Source organism: Copadichromis virginalis, linkage group LG2 (assembly GCF_057382275.1).
Source record: "Copadichromis virginalis isolate Kocher_CV1m ecotype Utaka linkage group LG2, C_Virginalis_male_GT1.1, whole genome shotgun sequence".
NCBI classification, from domain to species: domain Eukaryota; kingdom Metazoa; phylum Chordata; class Actinopteri; order Cichliformes; family Cichlidae; genus Copadichromis; species Copadichromis virginalis.
In genome coordinates, this window is record NC_140619.1 from 35,541,012 (window position 1) to 35,563,882 (window position 22,871).

The 22,871-nt window shown below is 37.6% G+C and overlaps 3 protein-coding genes across 3 annotated transcripts; all 3 read right to left on the bottom strand.

The window, feature by feature from the left end:
• Nucleotides 1–1,194: 1,194 nt before the first annotated feature.
• Nucleotides 1,195–2,744, bottom strand: cd40lg (CD40 ligand). Its single transcript, XM_085466559.1, has 4 exons — nt 2,473–2,744; nt 2,101–2,128; nt 1,900–2,001; nt 1,195–1,797 (listed from the first exon to the last, which is right to left on the bottom strand). Exons 1-4 carry the CDS (start codon nt 2,668–2,670, stop codon nt 1,430–1,432), a joined length of 696 nt encoding a protein of 231 aa, XP_085322685.1. The 5' UTR covers nt 2,671–2,744; the 3' UTR covers nt 1,195–1,429.
• Nucleotides 2,745–4,139: 1,395 nt separating this feature from the next.
• Nucleotides 4,140–10,093, bottom strand: tmtops3a (teleost multiple tissue opsin 3a). Its single transcript, XM_085467305.1, has 4 exons — nt 9,721–10,093; nt 8,817–9,145; nt 5,580–5,813; nt 4,140–4,970 (listed from the first exon to the last, which is right to left on the bottom strand). Exons 1-4 carry the CDS (start codon nt 10,091–10,093, stop codon nt 4,758–4,760), a joined length of 1,149 nt encoding a protein of 382 aa, XP_085323431.1. The 3' UTR covers nt 4,140–4,757.
• A 9,624-nt stretch (nt 10,094–19,717) lies between these two features.
• vgll1l (vestigial like family member 1-like) lies at nt 19,718–22,780 on the bottom strand. The gene is made up of 4 exons (XM_085432832.1): nt 22,594–22,780; nt 21,647–21,849; nt 21,194–21,550; nt 19,718–20,153 (listed from the first exon to the last, which is right to left on the bottom strand). Exons 2-4 carry the CDS (start codon nt 21,834–21,836, stop codon nt 20,116–20,118), a joined length of 585 nt encoding a protein of 194 aa, XP_085288958.1. The 5' UTR covers nt 21,837–21,849; nt 22,594–22,780; the 3' UTR covers nt 19,718–20,115.
• Between the last annotated feature and the right edge of the window lie 91 nt (nt 22,781–22,871).

A 22,871-nucleotide genomic window follows, 5' to 3' on the forward strand; every position in this document is an offset into this window, starting at 1 on the left:
GTGAGTAACGGAAAACTCCTTAAGATTTCTACTAACGGCACGAACAGCGTTCCTTCATTCACACTGGAAATCCACAGAGAGAGGCTTTTCCATGCTGTGTTCATCATGTGTGTGGTTCAGGAGTGTGCATGTTGCTCAGATGCGGTAGTGAGAAACAGGATGGAATGAGTGACTAGAATAGATGACATTCTCTAAGAATGTACCTCCTCTGCAACTTTGTACACCTCCATAGAGATTCACACTTTCCATGCTCTTGTACTCCACTGTGACAGTGACAATGTGGTAGGTTTTGTTATGTCTAAGGTGTTGAGGGTGTTTGGTAGAATTTTATATTACTCATCATTTACAGTATTAAAAAAAGAACTTACACTAGACAGGTTACAGTTGAAAAAACCAAACAAACAAAAAAAAAAACGTAGTCACCAGACAGGTTAGAGTAAAATCACCCGGAACTGGAGAGCAATAGTCTTCAGGTTTGAACTCTAAAAGCTAAATGGTCTTTGGATGGTCTGAACTGTATTTTATATTTAATGGTTTTCCTTAAGAATTACTGTATTTCAAACTGAAGTGGGGAACTTTGGATTTTTGAATTGTACACCGCATGTTTTGAGAGTCTGAAGGTTCATACCCCATTTATCAAAATAACTACTGGCTGCATGGGGGGTAATTTAAATGATAAATATGCAGCAGACTGGAAATTCTGCTTAAACCACCGGTCCTTTGCTTCCTCTCTTACCACTGAAATTGGTGGGTAGCCTGTACCTTAAGTGGTCCCATTTGGCAATGTGAGAAACTGCAGCTTCTCTTTGTGGTTTGTTTGTGTCCTAGAAATTGAAAACCATAGTGGTGCACACTAACCTAGAACATGATAAGCATCAGGGGTTTTACTGGTGATGAATCTTGGTGTTTTTACACCTGTTAAAGTAACCATCATTACATTAAGGAAATTCAGTTTTTAGGACTTATTCCCGAAGGTGTTTCCTTATGACCACTTAAAATGTTTTGAAAATATACCTCATGGTGGGATAATGTAACTCATACACGTAGAACCTCGGCACCTTCATCTTTAAACCACTAAGCCTGTGGTTCATTAGTCTGGATGTTTCAGTGTAATGTGTGCGTGTCCTTTAAATGTAACTCGTTCCTGATGTGAGGTTGATGCAAGAAAAACTGAGAAGAGTATAAATGTTTCAGATTAAATATTAGTTTCATTTCACAATCTATTTACATCAATAAATACAACATTTTACTAATCAATACAAAAACAAAAATAACTAAAAAAAAATATCTGGTGTAATAAATTATGTCTCTCAAATCCAAACTAATCCACGAAGATGTTTGAGCCAGCCAATTCAAAAGTGTTTTTGTAGATAAATCCACGAGATCCCATTCTTCAGCTTTTTTCTATTCATGTGTCCATGTATGAGTCTTATAGTTTGTATATCCCAAAGCTTGTTGCGCCTTCTTCATAGTCCACCAGTGAGAGGTCTTGTACCCAGAGACTCAGTTGGTTTCCTTTCTCCAGTAGGATCAGATCTCCCTGAGCGGCTGTGCACATGTGAGGATTCTTTGTGCTCTCCAGGTAGCAGTAGGCCTTCATTACATCCTCACTTTCATCTGCCTCGTTCTTCCTCAGCTTGACCTTGCTGGCTAGTGGGATCGTAGAATCGCCCTTGGAGAAGGTCACTCTGGAGTAGACGTAGTAAAAACCAGTCTCTGGAATAGTCAGCCAAATCTGTTCATAATAGTTGATGCCTCTAAGAACAGAGTGCATCGTGTCCCACTGAAGACAACCCGCTGGAGAGATAAAGAAGTTTAATTAAACACTCATTAATAGATTTTTGATAACTTGTCACTGCATTTTTTTATTTGAAAGAAAAAAATGGGTAATATTCTTACGTGTTTTCTTTCCTTCAGCTCGCTTAACTGCCATGCGTGCTAAGGCTTTATAGAAGGTGTCCTGTTTGTCCATTTCCTGCTTTTGAGATGAGGGCAATCCATCTTAGAAAAAGAGAGAACAAATTTTTAAAGAAATTAATGCCATTACATCTTTTTATTTTCTATTTAATATATAAAATTTATTGATTGAACTGAATATACCTCTATCTTCTGCTGAGAAATGTTTTTCCTGTAGGGAAGAAAAAAGTAGAACATCAGAAATGGGTAAAAGAACTTACTGAAGGGAGGTTTTCATAAGCACACCTCGCCAGCATTTCCTATCTTTTAAATGCAGTCAAATTAGCCAGGTAAAACGACACACAGCATAAAAAATGTGTGAACCAAAAGATCTAACCAATTCTGCATACTTAACTTCCCTGTTTTAAAATAAAGCTGAATTATTTTAGTATATAGTCATGTTAAAATGTAATAAGAAGAAAACAGAATTTTGAGTTTAACTGTTAATTTTGGTTTTGTTTAAGCTGTCAGTTTTATACAATGGGTCCAAAGTGAATGAGAAAAAAAATGATTTACCATATGTTCATGGTAGTACAGGTAGAAGAATCCTGCAAGTGAAAGCAATAAATGCAGCGCCACTACGCCAACCAAGAACCGGACGAGAACCTTGTTGTGGCCCTGCGATGGAAGTGAAGCTGGGATGAGGACCGGCTGGGACCTGCTGCGTGGAGGCACCGGTGGTGGAGCCAGGCTGGTCTGGTAAGTGTTGATCATGATAGAGCGGAGCGGTGACAGCTGCAGAGGCCTGACGTCCGTGACATCCCATGCGCTTTTGAACTGCTCCTCTCTCAAGCATCTGAGTTTATGTCTGACTACTTCCTGGAAGGTCTCAGTACTTTGACATGCAGATGTCTTTGCAATGTCACTTGGTGAATACATGTGGTGTGCATGTTGGTTTAAAAAAAAAAAACCCTCACTGCATTTTCCTTTGTGTCAGCTATAGTATGTCTATAATGCTGCACATTGTAATGTGATTGTTATGTGAACCTGTGCACTTAGCTGGCACTACTTTCACTTTTTTGGCCCACAAAACCAAATCCCCATAAACTGTTTCAATTTTGTATATAAGCTGTTATAACATTAAAAGGTATTTTAAAGTACTTGTTTATCACATGGCACACACACATAGTCACACAGAGACACAAAGATCTATATTAAGAGTTCAGTAGTATTTTCACACCATTTATTTTCACATCTTTCTCGCAGACTATATCTGGAAATTATCTGGTCAGCCTAAATGTCAGAAGCAGACAAACGTAACACTATATCTAAGGCATTATGTATACTGAGCTATTCCTTCAAAAGACTAGTGCTATTGTTCACCGGAGTAAAGATTAAAGTTAGCTGTGTAACCACAGGATCATCGTGGTTAATTTTGGTTAATTTTTAACTTCAACCTAACTTTAATTCATGTTGACGAACTGAATGCACAGACCAAACTCAAACTTAGTCTAATCTGTTGAGAGTTTACTGGCTACAGTTCACACCATGGCGTGTCCATTTAGATATACAACACTGTTAACGACCGCAGGATAAGTGAAATGTGCTTAGTTGTGGTAGCGGATTTGTCTGGAATGAGACCAACCATTGACTCTTTTTTTTTTTTTTTTAGCCCACACATGTTGGTTAAGCTAAAGTGAAAACTGTTTAATGTGGGGTTCATACAGTTGCTTACAGAGTTCTGCATACAGCACAGTGCAGCGTGTCCCTGTGTAAGTCGCTATTAGACAGTGAATGTTTCATCTCCAAAACAAGTGGCTGGAAATATACAATAAAGAGTTTTTACACCAACTACAATAAGTGATCGTGATTAAAAGCCTAATATGAGTTAAAGTTACCCAGGGACTTTTATCACAGTTTTATACACACTAATTATTTTCCATTTTGGACTCATGTAAATGTGAATAATATCAGGGGGAGGTTAAATTTGCCAGTGTGCGCAGTACAAGTGTTTCTTGATAAAAGCTGGATCTTTATTTCATAAAAAGACTGCAATTTAAAAAAAAAACTTAAAATAATAATAATAATAATATACAGTAATATACCATCTACAAAGTGTTACGATTATTTTTATGCAGCTGTCTAAACAAGAAATGTGTTCAATGTTTTAGAAATCCTTTACAACGGCCCACTGCCTCCTCTAGTGGTTCAAAAAATATTTTTAACTTTAAAATGATGTCAGTACAGAGTCTTCACATGTTTTTTGTGTGTCAACGGTCCGGAGGAAAAACTGAAGAAAATTGGAATATGATTTTATTTTGTGTAAAATTTTAAAGACATTCATTCACTCATGCACTCATATACACTGCTAGGACCAGGTTAGACCTCCTTTTACTATCGAAGTGCTTCAGTTATTTGAGGCGCAGCCTGCTCAGCTGATCCCGAATTACGCCAAGAAAATATCTCCCACATCACTATTTCACCAGCACAGGATTGATCCATGTGTTTGCTGTTTTTGCTAAATTATGACTCCGTCAACTGAATGTCGCAGCAGAAATCGAGACTCATCAGACCAGATGACAAGATTTTTCCAATCTTCTGTTGTACAGTTCTGTAGCCTTAGTTTCCTCTTCTTAGATGACAGCAGTGGCACCTTGTGTGATCTTCTACTGCTGAAGTCAATCTGCTGTAAGGTCCAATGTGCTGTGCATTTACAGATGCTCTTCTACTTTCTTTTGTTGTAATGATGGTTACTGGTACCTTCCTATCACCTTAAAGCAGTCTGACCATTCTCCTCTGACTTCTAATATCAACAAGGTATTTTAATACTCTCAGTCAGTCATTTGAAAAAAACAACTTTTTTATGGAGTGTAGTGAACATAAACTACATGTCGGCTGCAGAGCACAGTGTTTCTGGGGCCGCTGGGGATCTGGACTTGTGGGGAGCTGAGGGAAGCTTTCCTATGGACATGGAAATATTCTGACAACTGTGTCCTCGGAGTTCGGTGCTCTTCTCCTTGTACAATCTCAGGTTCTCCTTTGCACTTCATGAAGGCCAAAACACATCTATAAAACTGTGCAAAAGTATAGTGGAGAATGGAATAGAATGGTCAGTCGCAATAAGTAGTGATTTGCAGATCAAAGGACATGTCGAGCGCTCAGTTTAACACTGGTAAATCTCCCTGGAAAGTTCAGTTCATTATATTTAGGATACATTTAACCACGGTTTACATTTAACCCTTGAAAACTAGACCCTAAAATGAAGTATTGTGTAAGTTCGTGCAACATCGTCATATAATCAGTTTGTCAAAGGATCGACCTACTTTACAATAAATGACACCCCTGTATTATCTATGTTATCTATTATGGGATAATCAGAATCATGGCATTGAAATAAAAAAGTAGTAACGAAAATGCTTTTCAATTAATGGTTCTGAATTTAATATCTTAAAAAGATTCTCTTCAGGAGTCTCATTAGAAACACTGAAAACATATATCATCTTGGGTGCTGCAGAAACTGAGCTGCAGTTAAAACTATTGTGTTCAACTCTGTCAGTGACACAATGCCACTCCATTTTTATAACAAACTGGTCTAGACAAGATACTTTTAGTATATTGTATGCAGTGATATTTGAAATACAGACATTTCTCAGCAGTCCTATCAGTTATGTCCTCACTCTCACCTGTTTGTTGAAGAAAACATAGATAACAGGGTTGACAACAGTGCTGAACTTGGCCAGGATGGAAGGAATCACACTAGTGATGGGAGTCACCTGCCCCGACCCACCAAAGGTGGCCATCAGTGCCACGATGCCATAGGGCATCCAGCACAGCATGTAGCAGGACACCATAGAGAAAACCATCAGCGAAATGTGGCGTTCTCTGCGCTGAGCTGCCAGAAGATTGATCTTTCCCACCTGGAGATGTGAGAGAGAAGGAGAATAAGAGGTATAGATGTAAAGACACCAGAAAATTCATGTGTTTTGCTTGTGTCTCTAAGAATCTTAGGCTTTTTCAGGTCCACTAATAGGCTTTTCGTGCCTCTTGCATATGCTCTTTTATTTCAGTCCCAACACATTTTATTTTGTGTGAATAATTTGCTTACATAAGCTATCTATCAACTGATTACTAAAATCCACACTTTGCGCTGCAGTATGTAGCATTTAAAAATCTGTGTCTTTGGTGCCCTCATGTGGTATTATGAAGAGTTGACAGTACACAGGTGATTTCCTACTCAAGTGAAGAATAAATCTTCACTGAAAGTGTTTTTTTAAAATCCAAATATACGGTATAATATAAACATTAATAACAAGTCAACAAGAACCGTTACTTGAACCAGCTCCACTTCTTAAAAGCAGCGAAGTGAAGTTTAAAGCGCACAGCAAGTTAGTGAGCTGTAAGTGATGGTTGTATTGCTCACAAAAATTAAAATATCAATTTTAAAGGATATTTCATAAAAACAAAATGAATACACTCAGAAAATAGTATGCATATGAAAAGATATCAAGGATACTTTGTTTCCAGTATATTGGTCAGACTTCAAGAGGATCAGTGAGGATCCCATGATCCCCATAATATCATAATATAATATTAATTATATGTGTTTGATTTGTTCAAAAATAGTATCAATTTAACCCTTAGCTATAGTTGAAGCCCAACAGATAGTTTTGGGAGATATCATAAATATATAAATTTATAATTTCTATGATTTTTTAACTTTTTAATATATTTTTTATGAGATGCTTTGACCACATTATGCGTGTTAACGTTGCATGGTTTGTCCACCTCAGGGCGCTCTGTAACTTCCTTGTTGGCACGTGTGTGTAAAATGCCACAAACACTATAGTGGACAAAGCATAAATGAGCAAATAAATACATACAGCAAATGTTAGAGGAACCTGTTTGTGTTGTGTATGTCTGAAAGAGAAAAAAAAGACTGAAATTTTGGAATACCAAATTGTTACATGTCCAAATATCAGTATAGGTATTAGTCTTAAAAATCCTAAATCAATCAGATTCTAGGTATAATGACAACCTGTTATGAATGACTGCTGGATCAGCAGAATATGTCCGATGTGTGATAATCAGAAGGGGCTAAAAACAGATGCCATGTTTTTAGATCTTGGTCAGAAGCAGTATGACCACATTACATGCCCAGATACGTTTCATCACATTTGTTTTTGTTTTGTTTTGTTTTTCAGATAAATCATAAAGCAAGTGGTTACAGCAGCATCTCACCGGTCAGTATTGATTTCATGTGCCCACCTCCGTATGTAATTACCACCGTGATGCTTGTCATGGTGATTTATGAATAAATGAGCATGTCTGGCTTGTGAAAGAGGCCTCACAGAGAAGAAAATCTACCCCATCTGTCAAATTACTGCTTATCTCTCATACACTCAATTACACCTCTTGCTATATAGGATTAGATCATGGCCCTCACTGCTCTGTCTGAACAAACCTCCCTCATGTAATAACTGTGGTCACTTCTGCATGACTGACCTTCTATTCTCCGTTCTCTCTCCTAAATCGAGCTACCTGCTGATTATGATGGTGAAATGGTTTTCCCTACTGCCTGCCACAGTTTGATTTGTCTTTGTATCTCTATGTGCTTCTCTTTTATCTTCTCCTTTCCCTTACCTCTCATGCAGTGGGAATAGATGATCATCTCACCCTGAGTTCTTCTTTGTCACTTTTGCTTGCTCATACTCAGAAGATTGTTGTTGTTTTTTCCTCTAATGCCAACACTATGACTCTGTTTACCTTGATATATAAGGAAACTATTGTTATGAACTTGGTCTCTGTATATAAAAAAATGAATTGAATTCCATTCCTTTGGGACTGAACTACAACATAAAATATGTTGATGCAACATGACTTCTCGCTCTTTAAATGGGATGCTGTTAGTTAAGAATATAGAAAAGACACAGGTTTGACCCACACCGACAGTGCTGATGCATATGGCGCTTCTCTTTCTGATCTGTTGGTTCAAGTTTTGAGAAGCCAGGAGACGGTTCCTCAGACAGATTGCCAACTCTCTAAAAATAGCTGATGGTTGGGCTCTGAGTTGATGCAGCTGAGCCCCAGTTTGCTGCTACAGTGATCAAGTCTGCAAAGCCGCTTTCTGCTCAGCCTCTTGGGTGCATCAAGCTTAAAAAACGGAAGTGCTTATATAATGACAGGTATCCAATAGCAACAAGTTGGTACCATGATCTACAAAAACCTTCTAGAGCATTTGGTGATAGAAGCAGTACAAGCAAGGAGTGGGAAGAACCCAACACTAACAAGAAACTCTTAATTACCAGTTATTTATCTATATGTATCCATAACAAAGATGGTGATACGGTGACCTAAAGGCATGGGTCGCTATAAACTGGGCTTGGTTTTACTGTCCTTAAGACAGTAAAGACAAAGACAGATTCAACCCAACACTTGCCCCTTATACATGGTCCCTTCTTTCTCCTCATTGATGAATTGCTAGCTTATCCAACTTGATTTTCCTTGGAATTACCTCAAAAACTCATGATCAAATTTTAATAGAACTCAGCCTCTTGTTAACCTCTAAAATCCGACCTTATGTCACAAGAATTCCAGTATTCAAGATCTTAGTCCTTCAGGGTAGTTACTGTGAAAAAATAGACAAAATGTGGTAGACATAAGCAAAAGCAGATTTCACACTCGTGTAAATTTCGATGAATGTAATTTGAACTCTGTTCTGCCATCTGCTTTCGGATTCGTTATCTTACTATTATAAATCATAAAATTCTGATGAATATACAGATGACTTATGATTTACTTACACATAAATAAACAACTAAAAATGACATGGTAGCACTGTACGTGGTTGCATGGTTTTCTCTTTGTCTTGTGTGATCGTCCCAAAAGATGTGGTGAAACTCTTCATGTATCTCTGAACTCACCCTCCTAATGGCCATCAGGATTCTTCCATAAGAATATAGCATGAGCAGAAGGGGCAGCAGCAGACAGAAGATGAAGAGACACAACACATACAAGATGCTGGAGGGTGAGCGGAGGTGCCACTGGACGGAGCAAGTGGTACCAGGACCCTCTGGTCCATAGCTGCTCCAACCGAGGAGGGGAGGCAATGTCCAAAAGAGAGAGTAGAACCAAGAGCCTCCAACAAACAGCCAGGCCTTTCTGAAGTCTGAGACATCAACCTGAGAGGAATGGAGAACGGTGGTGTAGCGCTCATACGATAGAAGAGACAAGGACACAAGGGACACAATCCCTGTTGAAGCAGGAGTGGAGAAATGAAAAGAGTACTTTAGATTTAATCATCAGAGGCCACTTGCCCTTGCAGCACCTCAGGCTGGTTAAAGCTTTTACGATCCCTTCATAAAGCCACATTTTGCATGTTGTAGAGTCTATAATGATGGTACTGTCCATAATTGTGGAGAAAAGTAGGTTATTGGCTTTATGTAAAGCAGCTGTATAAAAGATTATATATTTTATATTATACTTAAAAAGGAGAAAGTAAATGCAACCCCAGCAGCAAAGGGGGGAAAGTATTTCTTAAGACACAGGTGTTCCTGTATTTTCCTATAGAGTTCTTTAACTTAATTAAAGTCAAGCTAATTAACAAAGATCTGTTTCCCCCTGTAATTATTAATTTCGTTTGAAAGCCTTAAAACTCAGAGGTTTGAAGTGCTTCTAATTTAAGTTTATTACATTTTTATGTTTCTAGAATAAATGACATCATTTACTCTGCTCTCCCACTACTTCTGAAACGAGACACCGCGGTCATAATTATTTGAGTTTAAAGGGTAAACAGGGAAAAATACTACTCCTCATGCAGTTACTCACCAAAGAGGGAATTGGCAAATCCATACCACTTACAGCCGTACTCTCCAATTAGCCACCTCCCGTGCAGGCTGGCAGCAAAACTGAACGGTGTCCCGAAAACGCACACGAGAATGTCACTTAGGCTGATGTTCAACAGGATGAGATTGATGGGCGTCCAGAGGGACCGAAACTTTGCGAAAATGAGCAGAATGAGAAAGTTGCTGAGGATTCCTGCCACTAAAATAAAGCCGAGGCATACTGCCACCACCGTATGGCCGGTCCGGCTCAGCCCACCGGGGCTGTGGGGCACCGTGGAGCCCCAAAGCGCTTTGTCTGTATTGATGCTGGAGCTGGAGAGGGAGCTGTCAGTGGTACTGAAATTCCAGTCGACCATGGCAGTGACACCGGAGATAAAGGCTGACGAACAGCTGGACACACACAAGATAACAAAGTCCCGGTGGACCGCAGCTTTACGCGCAGTGGGAGCTGGTGTAACACAAGTATGAGAGTGTGAAGAGACCTAAGACGTGCAATTCTTGCACTCCAATATATGCAACTACACTGAAAAAAATGCAATAGGGTGGTTGTTGAATTTGCATAGAATTACTTCATATATCCAGCATGACTAATTTAAATTTCACATCTAAACATATTTTTGTCTTTTAATTTTCACATATTCTTTAAGAATATTGATTCTTTTAGAACAAATCATGTTGAAAAGAAACAAGTTAGTCGTGTTTTATCCTCAAGCTCCGCCCCCTGGAAAGGAAAAATCGGCTGCGCTGTCCGCCATTTTTGTCTCTCGCTTTGGAAAATCTACTACCATCTGGAGTTTTACACTTGAAGGTAAATAAGATTTTAAAGCTAACACACCAGTGAGAACGAGTGTAGACCCTTTATATATGTGGACTTTTACTGGGTGTTGTTATTTTACAGGTATGTGGGCTGTTTATCGAAAACCATGAAAGGCCAATGTTAGGCTCCAGTTAGCTAATGGTAACCGAAATTATGCGATAAGCAAATTAGTAATTAACATATATAATGTGAGTTAATATTGTTTCTATATTCTTTCAGTCTAAATTAACAGACTATTACAAACTTGCATCGGTGTCTGTAGTAAGTGGTGGTACCTGCAGTGTCTTAACCATTAAACAAGCTAATGTAGGGCTGGGATATGACTAGTTTGTTGAAACATGTCTGCTGCCAATGTGACTGCTCACACACGGTAACATTACCAGCACATAGCCACAGCCGCTATAAACATGCTGAAAGGTCAATCTAGCTTCTGTAGTCAGCAGCTGGAAGACTCAACACAGACCCAAGATTCAGTGTAACGGTTATCTAAATGTTGTGTGTCCTGTTTGTAAGCCCAGAAAAAGAAATTAAATAAAATGACGACCTTGAGCTTCAAGCTAATGTAAGCGTAATGCTATAGCATAAAGCGACTAATGCAATGATGAGGTTGTTAAATTAGTAAAAATACAGTAAATATATCCAACATGAATCATTTATATTTTTGGTCTAAACATAATTAAGTCTCACGCCTTTCACTTGTTTTAGAAGGATGTTCAGTCTTTTAAAACCAGTCATATCAAAATAACAGAAAATAGTTATGTTTTCTGTTGAAACTCCACCCCCAGGGTGTGTTTTGCGAGGGAAAATTCACTGTGGCGGTCCGCCATTTTTTGTCTTCGCTTCGTTTACGTTTGGTGCTGAGCTTTACTTTGTCAAGGTAAACTGAAAACTACATGTTTGAGAGGAAACGAAGAGAACATCCATTAGATGGGGAAGTTTTTCTCATGAATTGCTGTTGAGCAACATAATGTAAAAAACAAGTCATTCCTTAAGTTAACTAACGATAATGCTAGCTTAAGCTGCGAGACAATATTATGTGCATTAGCTTTTTTTCAGTGTGTGCCCAGTCACATCCGCTTGTTTTTTCTCAGTGAATACAGACTAACAAACTCGTGTCCATTTAGTTAACTGGTTGTACCTAAAATGTTTTAGTTATACAGTTAAATAAGCTAGTTTGCCATGGGGTGGGCTCTGTGTGTGTTGGGGGGGGGGGGGGTGTCTTCACTAAAGTCGGTTTATTTAGGGCATGACACCTATGCAGTACTCATTAGGAGAGGAAGTGCATGACGTGGGGCTTTATTTCATGTTCTGGGGCAGTGAATGTAATCTACTGATAACATGTTAAAGACACACAAAAACCCAACAAATTATTTTAACTGATTTATAGAGAGACTGAGAGGAGGGCTTAAAGAGATAAAAAATAATGACAATATAAATATGTTAAATTTATTTTTTCTGTATCGATATATGGTGCTTATCCCTGCTGAAGGGCAGATTGGTGTTGCTTCAGAACAATTGTCTAGCGCTGTTATGTAGAGGTGTTACTGTTAAGGTTTTAATAACATTATTTTATTTACTAGTGAAGATTTGCATATCTTATCTCACATTCTGTAAGGTAAATTTTCTGGAAAGGTCAAATTAACTAATTTAACTAAGTATTAATGAAAGACCTTGATGTGTATATGACAATAATAGATGTCGTTTCTGGGTCATTTGGCAGAACTGCAAAATGGCCAGAAGGAGGCAACTGCTGTGGTTGCAAACAGGCTTTGGGTGGTTTGGAAGTAAGGGCAACTATGGAACTGCTCAGCAACATGGGACCCATAGCTAATAAATAGTAATATAACTTTGTGTGGATGTAACCTTGTGAGATTTGAGATTTTGACAGCATTTTTATGTGACAACTTCTCTTTTTAGATAAATGCAGAGTTTAAGCGCATTACCACCATGCCACTGCAGTCCAGATTACTCTCGCAGATAGATGTGCTATCTGACAAACTAATAAAGGTCTTCAAAAGGCGAGGAGGACAAATAGGAAGAAGACTTCAGAACATTCTGGAGCCCACGGCCCAGGTAAGAAAAAAATTAATTTGTGTATACACTTTAGGGAAAATAATAATTTTAACAAAATGCTGCTTGTCACTCTATGCCAGGAGTATGTCGAAAATCACCTGGGATTTTCACAATTTACCATGGGTGCGTTTTTTTTCTTTTTCTTTTACCTGCATTTTTCTATGTGTGGAGTTGATAGTTGAACACCTCTCTGTGCTCTGACCGTATTCTGCTTCTTTGCATGGAGATTTCACTTCATTACCTTTTTAAGCATTCTGAGGACTCAAATCACATGCTGTAATGAATCCATTTTTGTTCACCTAATGTGTTAATGTTAACATTTTTTGGAATAGTGACACAGATTAAAATAAGATTTGGTATAATGTTCTTTGACCAGTGTTCTGTTTAATTAAATTTTGGAATTCTGCATTTTCTAGGCCACAGATGAAGCCATTATCCAACGATCTAATAAGGAAACAACCATGGGAATTTACATCATAAAGTCAAGAGATGCCAATGGCAGCCCTGAGGACATCGGGATAGTCCTTGAAGGCCAGAGAGTCTGGCAGGATTTGGATAACTATACCCTAGCAGCTGCAATGCTGTTTGGACTAATGTACACTTTGAACCTCACCTACCCACTGGAAAAGTATACCTTCGAGGTATTATAGAAACTGGTTATGGAGCTCAAAAGGAACAGCCTTTCAAAGAAGGCCCAGGTTTTCAGGACCAGACTGTACGATTGAACAGTTTTCCAGTTATGATGTGGGAACAACATGTTTACCTCTTCAAATATGTACCATCCTTTCTTTTAAGCCAGCACTGGTAAAGTTGCAGGACATAGTGAAACTTATTTTTCTGGCACTTTTCAACTTGGGGCCTTTATTACTGCAGTTTTCACTTTTCAAGCCATGACTCTTTTAAAAAAAAATTCAAACTTTGAATGTCCATTTTTCTCAATGGAAATGGTGCCTTGCACCAATTTCACCAGTTTGCAATTTTTTTCCCAAGGTGCACCACTACAAACAGATTGCATCGTCTAGTATTAGTGATTGTGATGTTTAGTGATAGAAGCAAGCCAATACTAATCAGTTTAGGTCTCTTGGTTGTGTGCCTGTGGGTTATAATGTTATTTTAAGTCTCTTCTTTGTGTCATTTTAATAATTACACCCCTGTTGCCATATTACCTTATGGCTCTTACATTTAAAAAACTATTTTTTACATAAGCGCGATGTCATAAGGCCCCACAATGTTGAATTCAGGTTACAGCAGATAACTTTGAGGAATGTTATGGAATGTTTTTCAAGAGATGCATTGTACAAATATGACTCATGTATATTTTGGAAGCCTGAATTGAAAGTCCATTGTTACAACTGTGTAGTATTTTCAAAAATACAGGTCATTGTTCAAAAATGTTTTGCTTATTTCTTTGATTGAAGAGAAAGTGTACAGTACATACAGTAAGATCAGCCTTAATTTAGTTTTATTTATTGAACACTCAATTATATACTATATTATATTATATATTATATATTAGAAATTTGTTATAAAATAAAATAAGCTTACCATAAAATAATCTTGTCAATATAACACATAGTAGTCCAATACAATTAACACAAAAAGTTCATGTCTGATAAACAAGTGGTTTCTATAAATATTTGACCGGAATGAAAAACATAACAACAACATAAAAAAGTCATGTTTGTGTTACCAGAAAAATGTGTGCAGGTATAACATAAAAAACTAAGGTTAACCAAACATAACTTAATTTCGTGCAACCGATTACAATAATTTTTTTACGTTTATACCACTGATTATTTTTTTCAGTGTACCCCCATTCTCTCCCTCTGCCACACAGACTGTTTGTTGTTGTTGTTGTTTTTTCTTTCTTTCTAAGAGTCTCCCTAGTTTAATATAATCAGCCCTTTTGGTTAACATTGCCTGTTTAAATGGAATAAATCACCCAAAGTTACAGCTCCCCAGTCGCAATCACAATGCCTTTTAGGACGCTGTGCTGAGCTTGTGAAACGTGATTCAGACTCGCGTAATTACCCGTATTTCCATTGGGTTTGATCGTTTTTCATGGCGGATATAAATGATTGTCCAAAATAACGTTCTAATTTTATGGACAGCTTGGAATAAATTGCTTTGGCGTTCCGCTCCAGGAAACCAGACTTTGTTGCACGATTTTGCTAAGCTGTGCGTTTCGTATTCATTGTTGCTTCCTGTGCCAGACTTCTGCAAACTGTAGGGCACACAGAAAGTCGCCACAAAGAAAGTTTCACACTTGTTCAGCATTTTCTTTTTGCACCTTCCTTTACCAGTTCAATAATACCTTCTGACCATCCTAGCGCACCCCATTTAAATTCCATTAATCGATGTCAAATGCTCTCACCGACTCTCTGTAATCCCGTGCCTCACAGTATCCTTTGAATTTACTATCGACCTGAAACTATATAATTTTTCTTTTAAAAGTGTGCTTTTAAAGGTCTTTTGTTGCAATCTGTTGCTAATGGTTTTAATGCTTTCAAAAGCATCACATGACTAAAAACATATATTTCTGTAAAGTGTAGAAATAAATGTATATTTCAATTGATAAACAAATGTGTTAATGATGTTTACAAAGCAAATTATATTTACATTTCATTCATATGTTTACTTATTGAATGTTTGTACTTTTACTTGTGCACTTTCAAAACACTAATAATTGTGTATTGAATCTACCAAGTTGATTTTCCCTCATTTCCCTCAGGCTAGGATTTCCTGCCTTCTGATTGGTTAGGGAAGTCACATGGGGTCCGAACAAGGAACTTGTGTTGCGTTAAAGTGTGCCAAGAGTAAGTAAGAGATCTGAGAGTTATCTGTCTCCATCTTGCTGTTTTTAACAGTTCAGAGAGATTCAGAAGCACATAACGAACCTTCGTGTATAATTTCTATAGAGGAAATAACTGGTAACGAGCAAAAGCCGGTACCTAAGTACAGAAATAAACTTAAAACAATACAAAACATCTGGTATGTCATTCTATCTATATATGTTCTGGGGTCTGAAATGTGCAAAAACATCAGTATATGGTTTTTAAAGAAAACCTGTGCTTCTTTCTAGCTACACATATTATTAGGTTACACAAAACAAGCTCTGCTGGATTCACAGTTCAAAATCATCCTTATTTATGCAATACTTGGCCTTCGTGCAGGTCCGTTTCTCCGGTCCCTCTTTCTTATGAGTCGTTTGTTCCTTGTAAGGTTATTTTAATTATACCCTGTATAAATTTAAACAACAGAAATGATTCAATGATCCTGTAGAGACAGCCACATTTCCATTCAAGGTCTCGAAAAACCCCAGTTTCAAAATACACGAAAAGGGTTGTTTTGTTGTGTTAACAGTGATTTAGTCATCATTAAACTGTTAAGAATTTGAAAATTGATGATTAATCTCGGAAGTCATGACACACCACTCTCCCCTACATAAGTTGCCTTTATAAGATAAAAGTATCGGTATTATTATTAGTATCGACAATACTGGCGATGTATTTACCCGGTATTGGATCGATACCAAAATGTGCAATAATGCACTGGACTAGTTTGAACAGTGGGTTTACAGGTAGAAGTGTATATTCTCTGATCATCCTGAATATAAACATGCATTTTAAAATCACGCTGTGTTTTTTAATAAACAGACAAAACACATTAAAATAATGCGTTAAATACAATGATTAACATTTTTATCTGATGCTGCCTGGTGTGTGTGTGTGACAGTGTGCATGTTTACATGCTGAGAAGAGAGCTGCAAGTGTTAAAAAAAAACAGCACACCTAAGTGAAATCACAACTGACATCTGACTGATACATATCATTCAGCCACCATCACGCAGGGTAAATCTCAAATGCTGCAGGTCACTGGTTCCATTAGCTCACACGCAGCAACCGTAAACTCCTTATGCCCCTCTTCTCTGCAACTCTGCAATCAGCATCACGGGCTTGTCGAAAGCTCAGTGGGCAGTAATCACTTCAGAGCCAATTGCCTTACCAACACCGGCCCCCAAACATAGGCCTTAGATTGGCCTGATTATGCTCGACACAAGAGAAAAAGGAGGATTACGGTTTCAAGCCTGCATGGTTTCTGAATCCATGCCGACCCCCTGGTGAGGCACAAATTGTCTGCTCTTCCCCCTTCACACCTGCTGCCAATCTTCTTTCTGCAGTGTTTTTAAAGATACCAGAAAGATCCTTAAATTGTTAACAAGAAGTCCTTCCAATCTGAACCTCTATAGTTCTTTTCACACCTGCTTCTTGTTTTTAAGAGACTGTCAGTCTTAAAAGAAAGTGAGCATTTAAGAATTCTCTTTGCACACTTCACTGTAATTGACTTGAAACACTGCAGAATTTTGTCAGTGTTGGAGACCAATATTTTTAATTTTCACATGAACTATATGTTCTTTAAATACCCCATACTGCATTGTGAGCAAACAACATCTTTACAGTAGAACATTTTCCCATCTGTTTTATATTGCAAAACAAATATAAATCTTATATAAATCTAAAGCTTATAAAACCTTAAGTTCTTTATAACTGTCAGTAATCTAACCTGATTTCTTAAATGTTACATATTACCCACTATATTTAAGGTAACTCCATATGAATATATCACATCTCAAATGTGTGTTGTATCTCTCAATGCACAGCCAATTAACAGGTCTGGAAGCTGTTTTATAGAGAGACAAGTACATTTAGAGTTAACTGCACCTTGTGGTAGCTTAGATGGGATTTATCCAAACATTTTTAATTTCATGCAGTCAAAAATCAATTTCATTTGCATATTGAAATTTAGAAAAAAAAACTGTATAGTGAACACATCGAAATCAACTGACAGAAGCTTAGCATTATAATGGTGTTACACAGTGTGAAAATAAAAAAGTCGTCATTATGCAATACTTTATACTTACTATGTGGTTTACAAACTTTGCCTGGAGCTGAAAGTAGTATGCGTGGAAGTTGTGATACCGGCTGGTTCTGCTCACACAGTATTCTTTGCTTCCACCCAATGTGATTCTATCAATTTCCATAAGCAGGCAGGTTTGCTCGCCTACAGACCCCCGTAAGGCTGCTTTTACAGCTCAACCGCCGTAAACAAGTTTATTATGTGCTTATTTTCTAGTGATAGCTGCAACATGTTCCTGCTCTATGAATGTTAAATGTCACATAAAGGTGTTGGCCAGTAGCTTTAATTATAAGATGTTAGACCTCTGAGTACAGACACCTGAAAGTTACCTCATCCTCCAATACCTGCACCTGGTTGTGCCTGTTGGAACAGTGCCCAGAAGGCCCATTTGGTAACCCATTCATGCTGTATTGAAGTAGCAGATGGAAAGAAACTAATAATAACTCAGCATCATCATTAGACCAGCCTCATAATGTGGAGACAGCTCGTCCTCCATCTGTGACCATGAAAAATGTCAACAGTTAAATATACTGTCATCTCTATTAGAAAAACCAGTTGGTGAGCTGACACTAAACATATTCCACTCAGAGTTATCATGTGCTGCATATAAATAACAGTGTTTTCAAAGAAACATAGTTAGTCTATATGGAAACGGATGTAAAACGGCAGCAGTAATGCTGAACTTATCGCTGAAAATGGTCAAAAGTCAAATTAAAGCTCTCAGAAAATGACACATGACGCATATAAAAGTTCTTTTTTTAAAGTCAAAATTCGCACAATAGGATGACAAAATAAGTAAGAAACTAAAACATCCTCATCCATCCTACTCCAGTGCACCATGACAAAAAGATGTCATTATTATAAATGTGATGATTCCTGCCATACTACCCTGCTGTGAAGATTAATGTGAAACTCATCTCTTTTTGACACTTTCTGCTGATACATGATTTCAAGAACACAGTGAATTGTGAAAGGCAGTCTGATTTAGCTCTAATTCGGCGCTTATTCTGCAGACTTCACACAGGAGTGGATCTCTCTTCAGTAATAAAATAGCAGCAGATTTACGTTTGTATTGAATGTGGGTTTAACTTTGGATGACAATTATTCATGTCATTGTTATTAATAATGAAATCTCTGTGGTATCCATAATGACTTTTCACTGTATGTAAGGCAGTATGAAATGAAACCTTTGTTGTCTCACTTATTTATTTATTAAGAAGCACAATGACTGTAAATGGTTTCTGACCTTCTTTCATTCCTTCTGGTTTTGTCAGACCATGCCACTCCGACCTGCAGGCCTTTTCTGCTCAAATAAGTTTCCCTGCTCTCCACTCACAGTTATTTTTTCATACCTGAGGTGTTCTTGCACTAAACTGATAAATAAAAGGAATTTATGTAAAAATGTATAATTTCTAAAACATTAAAGAAAAATCTAAGAAAATCAAAAATCTTGGCCTGCATACCTGGAACTATATGTAGATATGTATACTATACTTTGAATTTTAGGCAGACAGGCTACTGGGGACCCTAAAGAAACATGCACCTTCCTCGAGGAACATACACATAGCACCCCACTGGTGATATATTTTTGCCTTTGGCCTCATTTTACATTTCCATCCATCTGTAAATGCTAAAAAAAAAGGTCTTGCCATGACCTGCTCTAAATGTTTTTATTTTTTCTGTTTGTAATTTATTCGCCTGGTTTTTCTGAGTAAAAGTCTTTACATTTATTTATTGAGCCATGCTTTTGGTTTCATTTTTGATATTCGTGGCACTTCTCGTGGGGTTAGCACTGTTGCCTCACAGCAAGAAGGTCCTGAGTTCAATTCCACCATCAGGCCGGGGTCTTTTCTGTGGAGTTTGCATGTGACCCTGTGTGTGTGTGGGTTATCTCTGGGTACTCTGGCTTCCTCCCACAGTCCAAAGACATGCAGTTAGTGGGGACAGGTTAACTGGAAACTGAATATTTTCAAACCAGAATGAAAATATTATGTCTGTTTAACATTGGATGATATCTGAGAGTTTTATTTGTCTACTGTGTAAATCTGATTTCTTGTTACACCATCAGACACCTTACCTTGACAGTATTACAGAAAATATGTAATTATTACAGTACATTATCCTTCATTCGTCTGTTCCTATGTACATAAAATATTTTCACTTCAACTAAAGGTCCAATCCAAACAAACTTTAATTGATTAATTAGAAGTTATGTCAAAATCTTACATTTACAACATGTTCATTCTTAATACTGGCCTATTTACTGAAGTATGCCCGCAAACAAATGAAAGAGAAAGCCTTCATTCAACTCCACCACAAACAGAGCAGCAGCACATACAGTGCTCTGGAATGACGGACTTGAAGAACCAGTTTGTCAGAGACTGTTCTTTTTTAGAAAGATTATTCCAGTTACTACATGCTAAGGCACTGAGGTCATTTCGCACAGCTTTTTCCTCTCAGTTCGTTCTCAGATGATCCTTGCAGGCCCGTCGAACAAGTACAAACAGCTACAGAAAGACAGGTAGCTTTACAGAGCCACAGGTTCACAGAGTAGATGAAGCTGTTTTCCCTTCAGTACCAGTGCAAGTCCTTCTTTTCCAGATGCCGTCCTGAAAAACGGAGAACAAATGCTTAGTTCTAAAGGATGTGCAAAATGAAGTATGTTCAGTAAAATGTTGCTGCAATATATAATGTGATAAATTTATATGTGTTTTATTTTTAACAGAGAAGCAATTTTTATAATAAAGTGCACAAAACTCTTAAGTGCTACAAGTAAGGAAGCTATAATATTAAGTGTCAGCTTTTTGGGGTTTAAAAAACTCCAAAAACAATTAGACTTTTGTAGTATAATAACCTCTATAATAATCTCTGGCACATCTGCAGACCTCCACAGTAGTCACCTTCTTAATAAATAATTAAATTAAATGTGGATCAGGTGTTCTGTTATGGGAATATAAAGCATGCTTCCTTTCCTGTGAATTCAACTGTATCAGAGATAATTTAAGAATACTAATGATACTGATTTAATGTGTTAACTTCATTTTTCTTGTTTTGTTTTGGCTGTCGCTTTTTTCTCGGTTATAAAATAGCCCAAATGCCATTCAAGCATGTAAGCTTTACATTTTAAGTTGAGGGACTGGGGGAAACTAGTGAAATGAAGTATTTTTACTTATATTCCTGAATACATGCCAAAATCCAAAATACTGGAACCTGTTAAAAAAGAATGGAACAGTGCAATTTGGAATAGATCATGAAAATAATGCAAAGATGCCACAAAACTGCACTGATCATAAAGAGACTTGAAATCTCCTTCTGAACCACAGAAGACAGTTTACAGCCATTACAATCATCTTAAATAAGTGAAAATCTTAAATCCTCTAATCAGAAAACATTAAGTATGTCAATTCAAAGTATTTAATTGCTCCTGTGAGTGCAGTAATTTTTAAGTTTTTAATTGGCTACTCTAACTAATTATTATTGCAACCTGTCTTTCTCTGAATTTACTTTTATACTTCCTTATATTTTTTTTGAACCTCTTAGGGATTTTTTTTAACCTTATTCTAAGACAATTCTCTATCCAAGAAGGATTTCTATCATTTTCCTGTGTGGAAGCTTTTGTAAACATTCTGTATTACAGCTGCAGAATTACCAGGTTCAAAGCCTATAGCAGGGTCCACAGACTCTCTAAACCCTTGAGGTATTGTCCAGCTGGGAAGGAGCTCGGGCTTGGAACTGGAGGCAACTGGTCCCATTTCACCCCGGTCGCTGTGCAGTAGATTGAGGAGGGATGAGGCATACTGCTGACCAGTGAGACTTAACCCATCTGGGGACAGGGAGTATGCAATTGACGACAACCCTGGGCCCTCTCCTGCCCTGGTAGGGAATGTAGACCAGGAGCTAGAAGTATTGTTTGGAGTGGTGATGGTCAGCAGACGTGATGCAGGGGAGACCTGTGACATTGAGTAGGAGTCAATAGCAATGCCCTGACAAGCGCTTGCTGTGTCCTCTGTAGGGACAAAGACAGACAGTCAAAGAATGAAGATAAAACTGGCTGACTCTGCTGTTAGAGTGAGGCCATGTAGTGTTAAGTTTATACTCTCACCCAGTTTAATAGTTTTAGAGTGTTTCTTTGTCTTTATTGCTGATTCCTTAGCACTGTAATCTTTCTTGAGAGCACGGTTGAAGTGAGCATCCACCATGCTGTTAATGTCCCCCTGGAAGTATGTCAGGATGACGAAGTTGGAGTGCTGCTCCACGCTAACAGCGATCGGACTGTCTGTTCTGCTCTCCATGGGTCAGCTGTGACTGGTGAACAGATAATACATAATTTTGATTTATTTACAAACAAAAGGAACTCAAAACCTTATGAGCGTTTAGAGAATGAAAAAGCTTATATATGTTAGTATCATTGTAAAGCTTAAAAACCTATTTTCACTTTATTTATTTTATTACATTCACGTACATTATATACTTAACACTGACAGATATATTACATCCTATCTGCTCATTTTTTTTAAACCACAAGCACGCTTATTTAATATTAAGATCACAGAAATAAAAAGGCCAAAAGGTCCTCCTGCTGCCCTATGACTCACACCACGCACTGCTGTGATGATGATTAACATGTAAAAACATTCAACACAAATAGCAAGATTGTAAAGGACACCTAAATTTAAAATTTAGGGTTCATAAATGATAACAAGTAATGCACCAAAACAAAATCAATGCACTGAATGACAATAATAATAATAAAAATTAAAACAAAAACACATATCACTTGATATGATACTTGGTAGTAAGAAATATATAAACTAAGCATGCGCAATCAAAAATGTCAAAATCAGGGGGCTGAAATGCTTAATAATGCATATGGGTTGTTAAAAAAAAAAAGTCAGTCAGTGTAGCTTAAAAGTATCAAAGATTGAGATAAACATACAGTATAAAAACCTCATTCAACCTGTTGTGAGAACAGGAAGAATAACTTCCATGTAAGAAGACTGAACTAATAAAAACGTTTCACTTATATTTTTAGTAACTTGTTTCTCTTACCTGACCTGATGATGACCAAAGGTGAGCAAGGACTGCAACCTAGCATTGACTGGTTGATCAAAGTAATGATGAGCAGCAATTGGAAAAAAAAATGTCGTTTGGCTTTTGTCTATTTGATTCCAAGAACCAACGCCAGGCGTTTGGTCTTTTTCTTTTCTGCTTAAGACAAAACGTTCCCCTCGCAGAGCCTCTAAAGTTACTGGATGTGGTAGCCTGGGTGGGCGTGTGAGCACTCATGAACACACAGAGCTATGAACAGAATGCTATCGAGCAGGTTT

What these genes read in the sequence shown, in the direction of transcription:
- cd40lg (XM_085466559.1), bottom strand. Translation starts at nt 2,670, where the DNA reads ATGATCAACACTTACCAGACCAGCCTGGCTCCACCACCGGTGCCTCCA. An exon ending in TTTCTCAGCAGAAGATAGAG is followed by an intron (nt 2,002 to 2,100) that starts GTATATTCAGTT and finishes TCTTTTTCTAAG; the next exon opens with ATGGATTGCCCTCATCTCAA. An exon ending in AGCTGAAGGAAAGAAAACAC is followed by an intron (nt 1,798 to 1,899) that starts GTAAGAATATTA and finishes TTATCTCTCCAG; the next exon opens with CGGGTTGTCTTCAGTGGGAC.
- tmtops3a (XM_085467305.1), bottom strand. Translation starts at nt 10,093, where the DNA reads ATGGTCGACTGGAATTTCAGTACCACTGACAGCTCCCTCTCCAGCTCC. An exon ending in ATTTGCCAATTCCCTCTTTG is followed by an intron (nt 9,146 to 9,720) that starts GTGAGTAACTGC and finishes CTGCTTCAACAG; the next exon opens with GGATTGTGTCCCTTGTGTCC. An exon ending in TCCTGATGGCCATTAGGAGG is followed by an intron (nt 5,814 to 8,816) that starts GTGAGTTCAGAG and finishes TCACATCTCCAG; the next exon opens with GTGGGAAAGATCAATCTTCT.
- vgll1l (XM_085432832.1), bottom strand. Translation starts at nt 21,836, where the DNA reads ATGGAGAGCAGAACAGACAGTCCGATCGCTGTTAGCGTGGAGCAGCAC. An exon ending in CTCTAAAACTATTAAACTGG is followed by an intron (nt 21,551 to 21,646) that starts GTGAGAGTATAA and finishes TTGTCCCTACAG; the next exon opens with AGGACACAGCAAGCGCTTGT. An exon ending in TGCTATAGGCTTTGAACCTG is followed by an intron (nt 20,154 to 21,193) that starts GTAATTCTGCAG and finishes TCCGTTTTTCAG; the next exon opens with GACGGCATCTGGAAAAGAAG.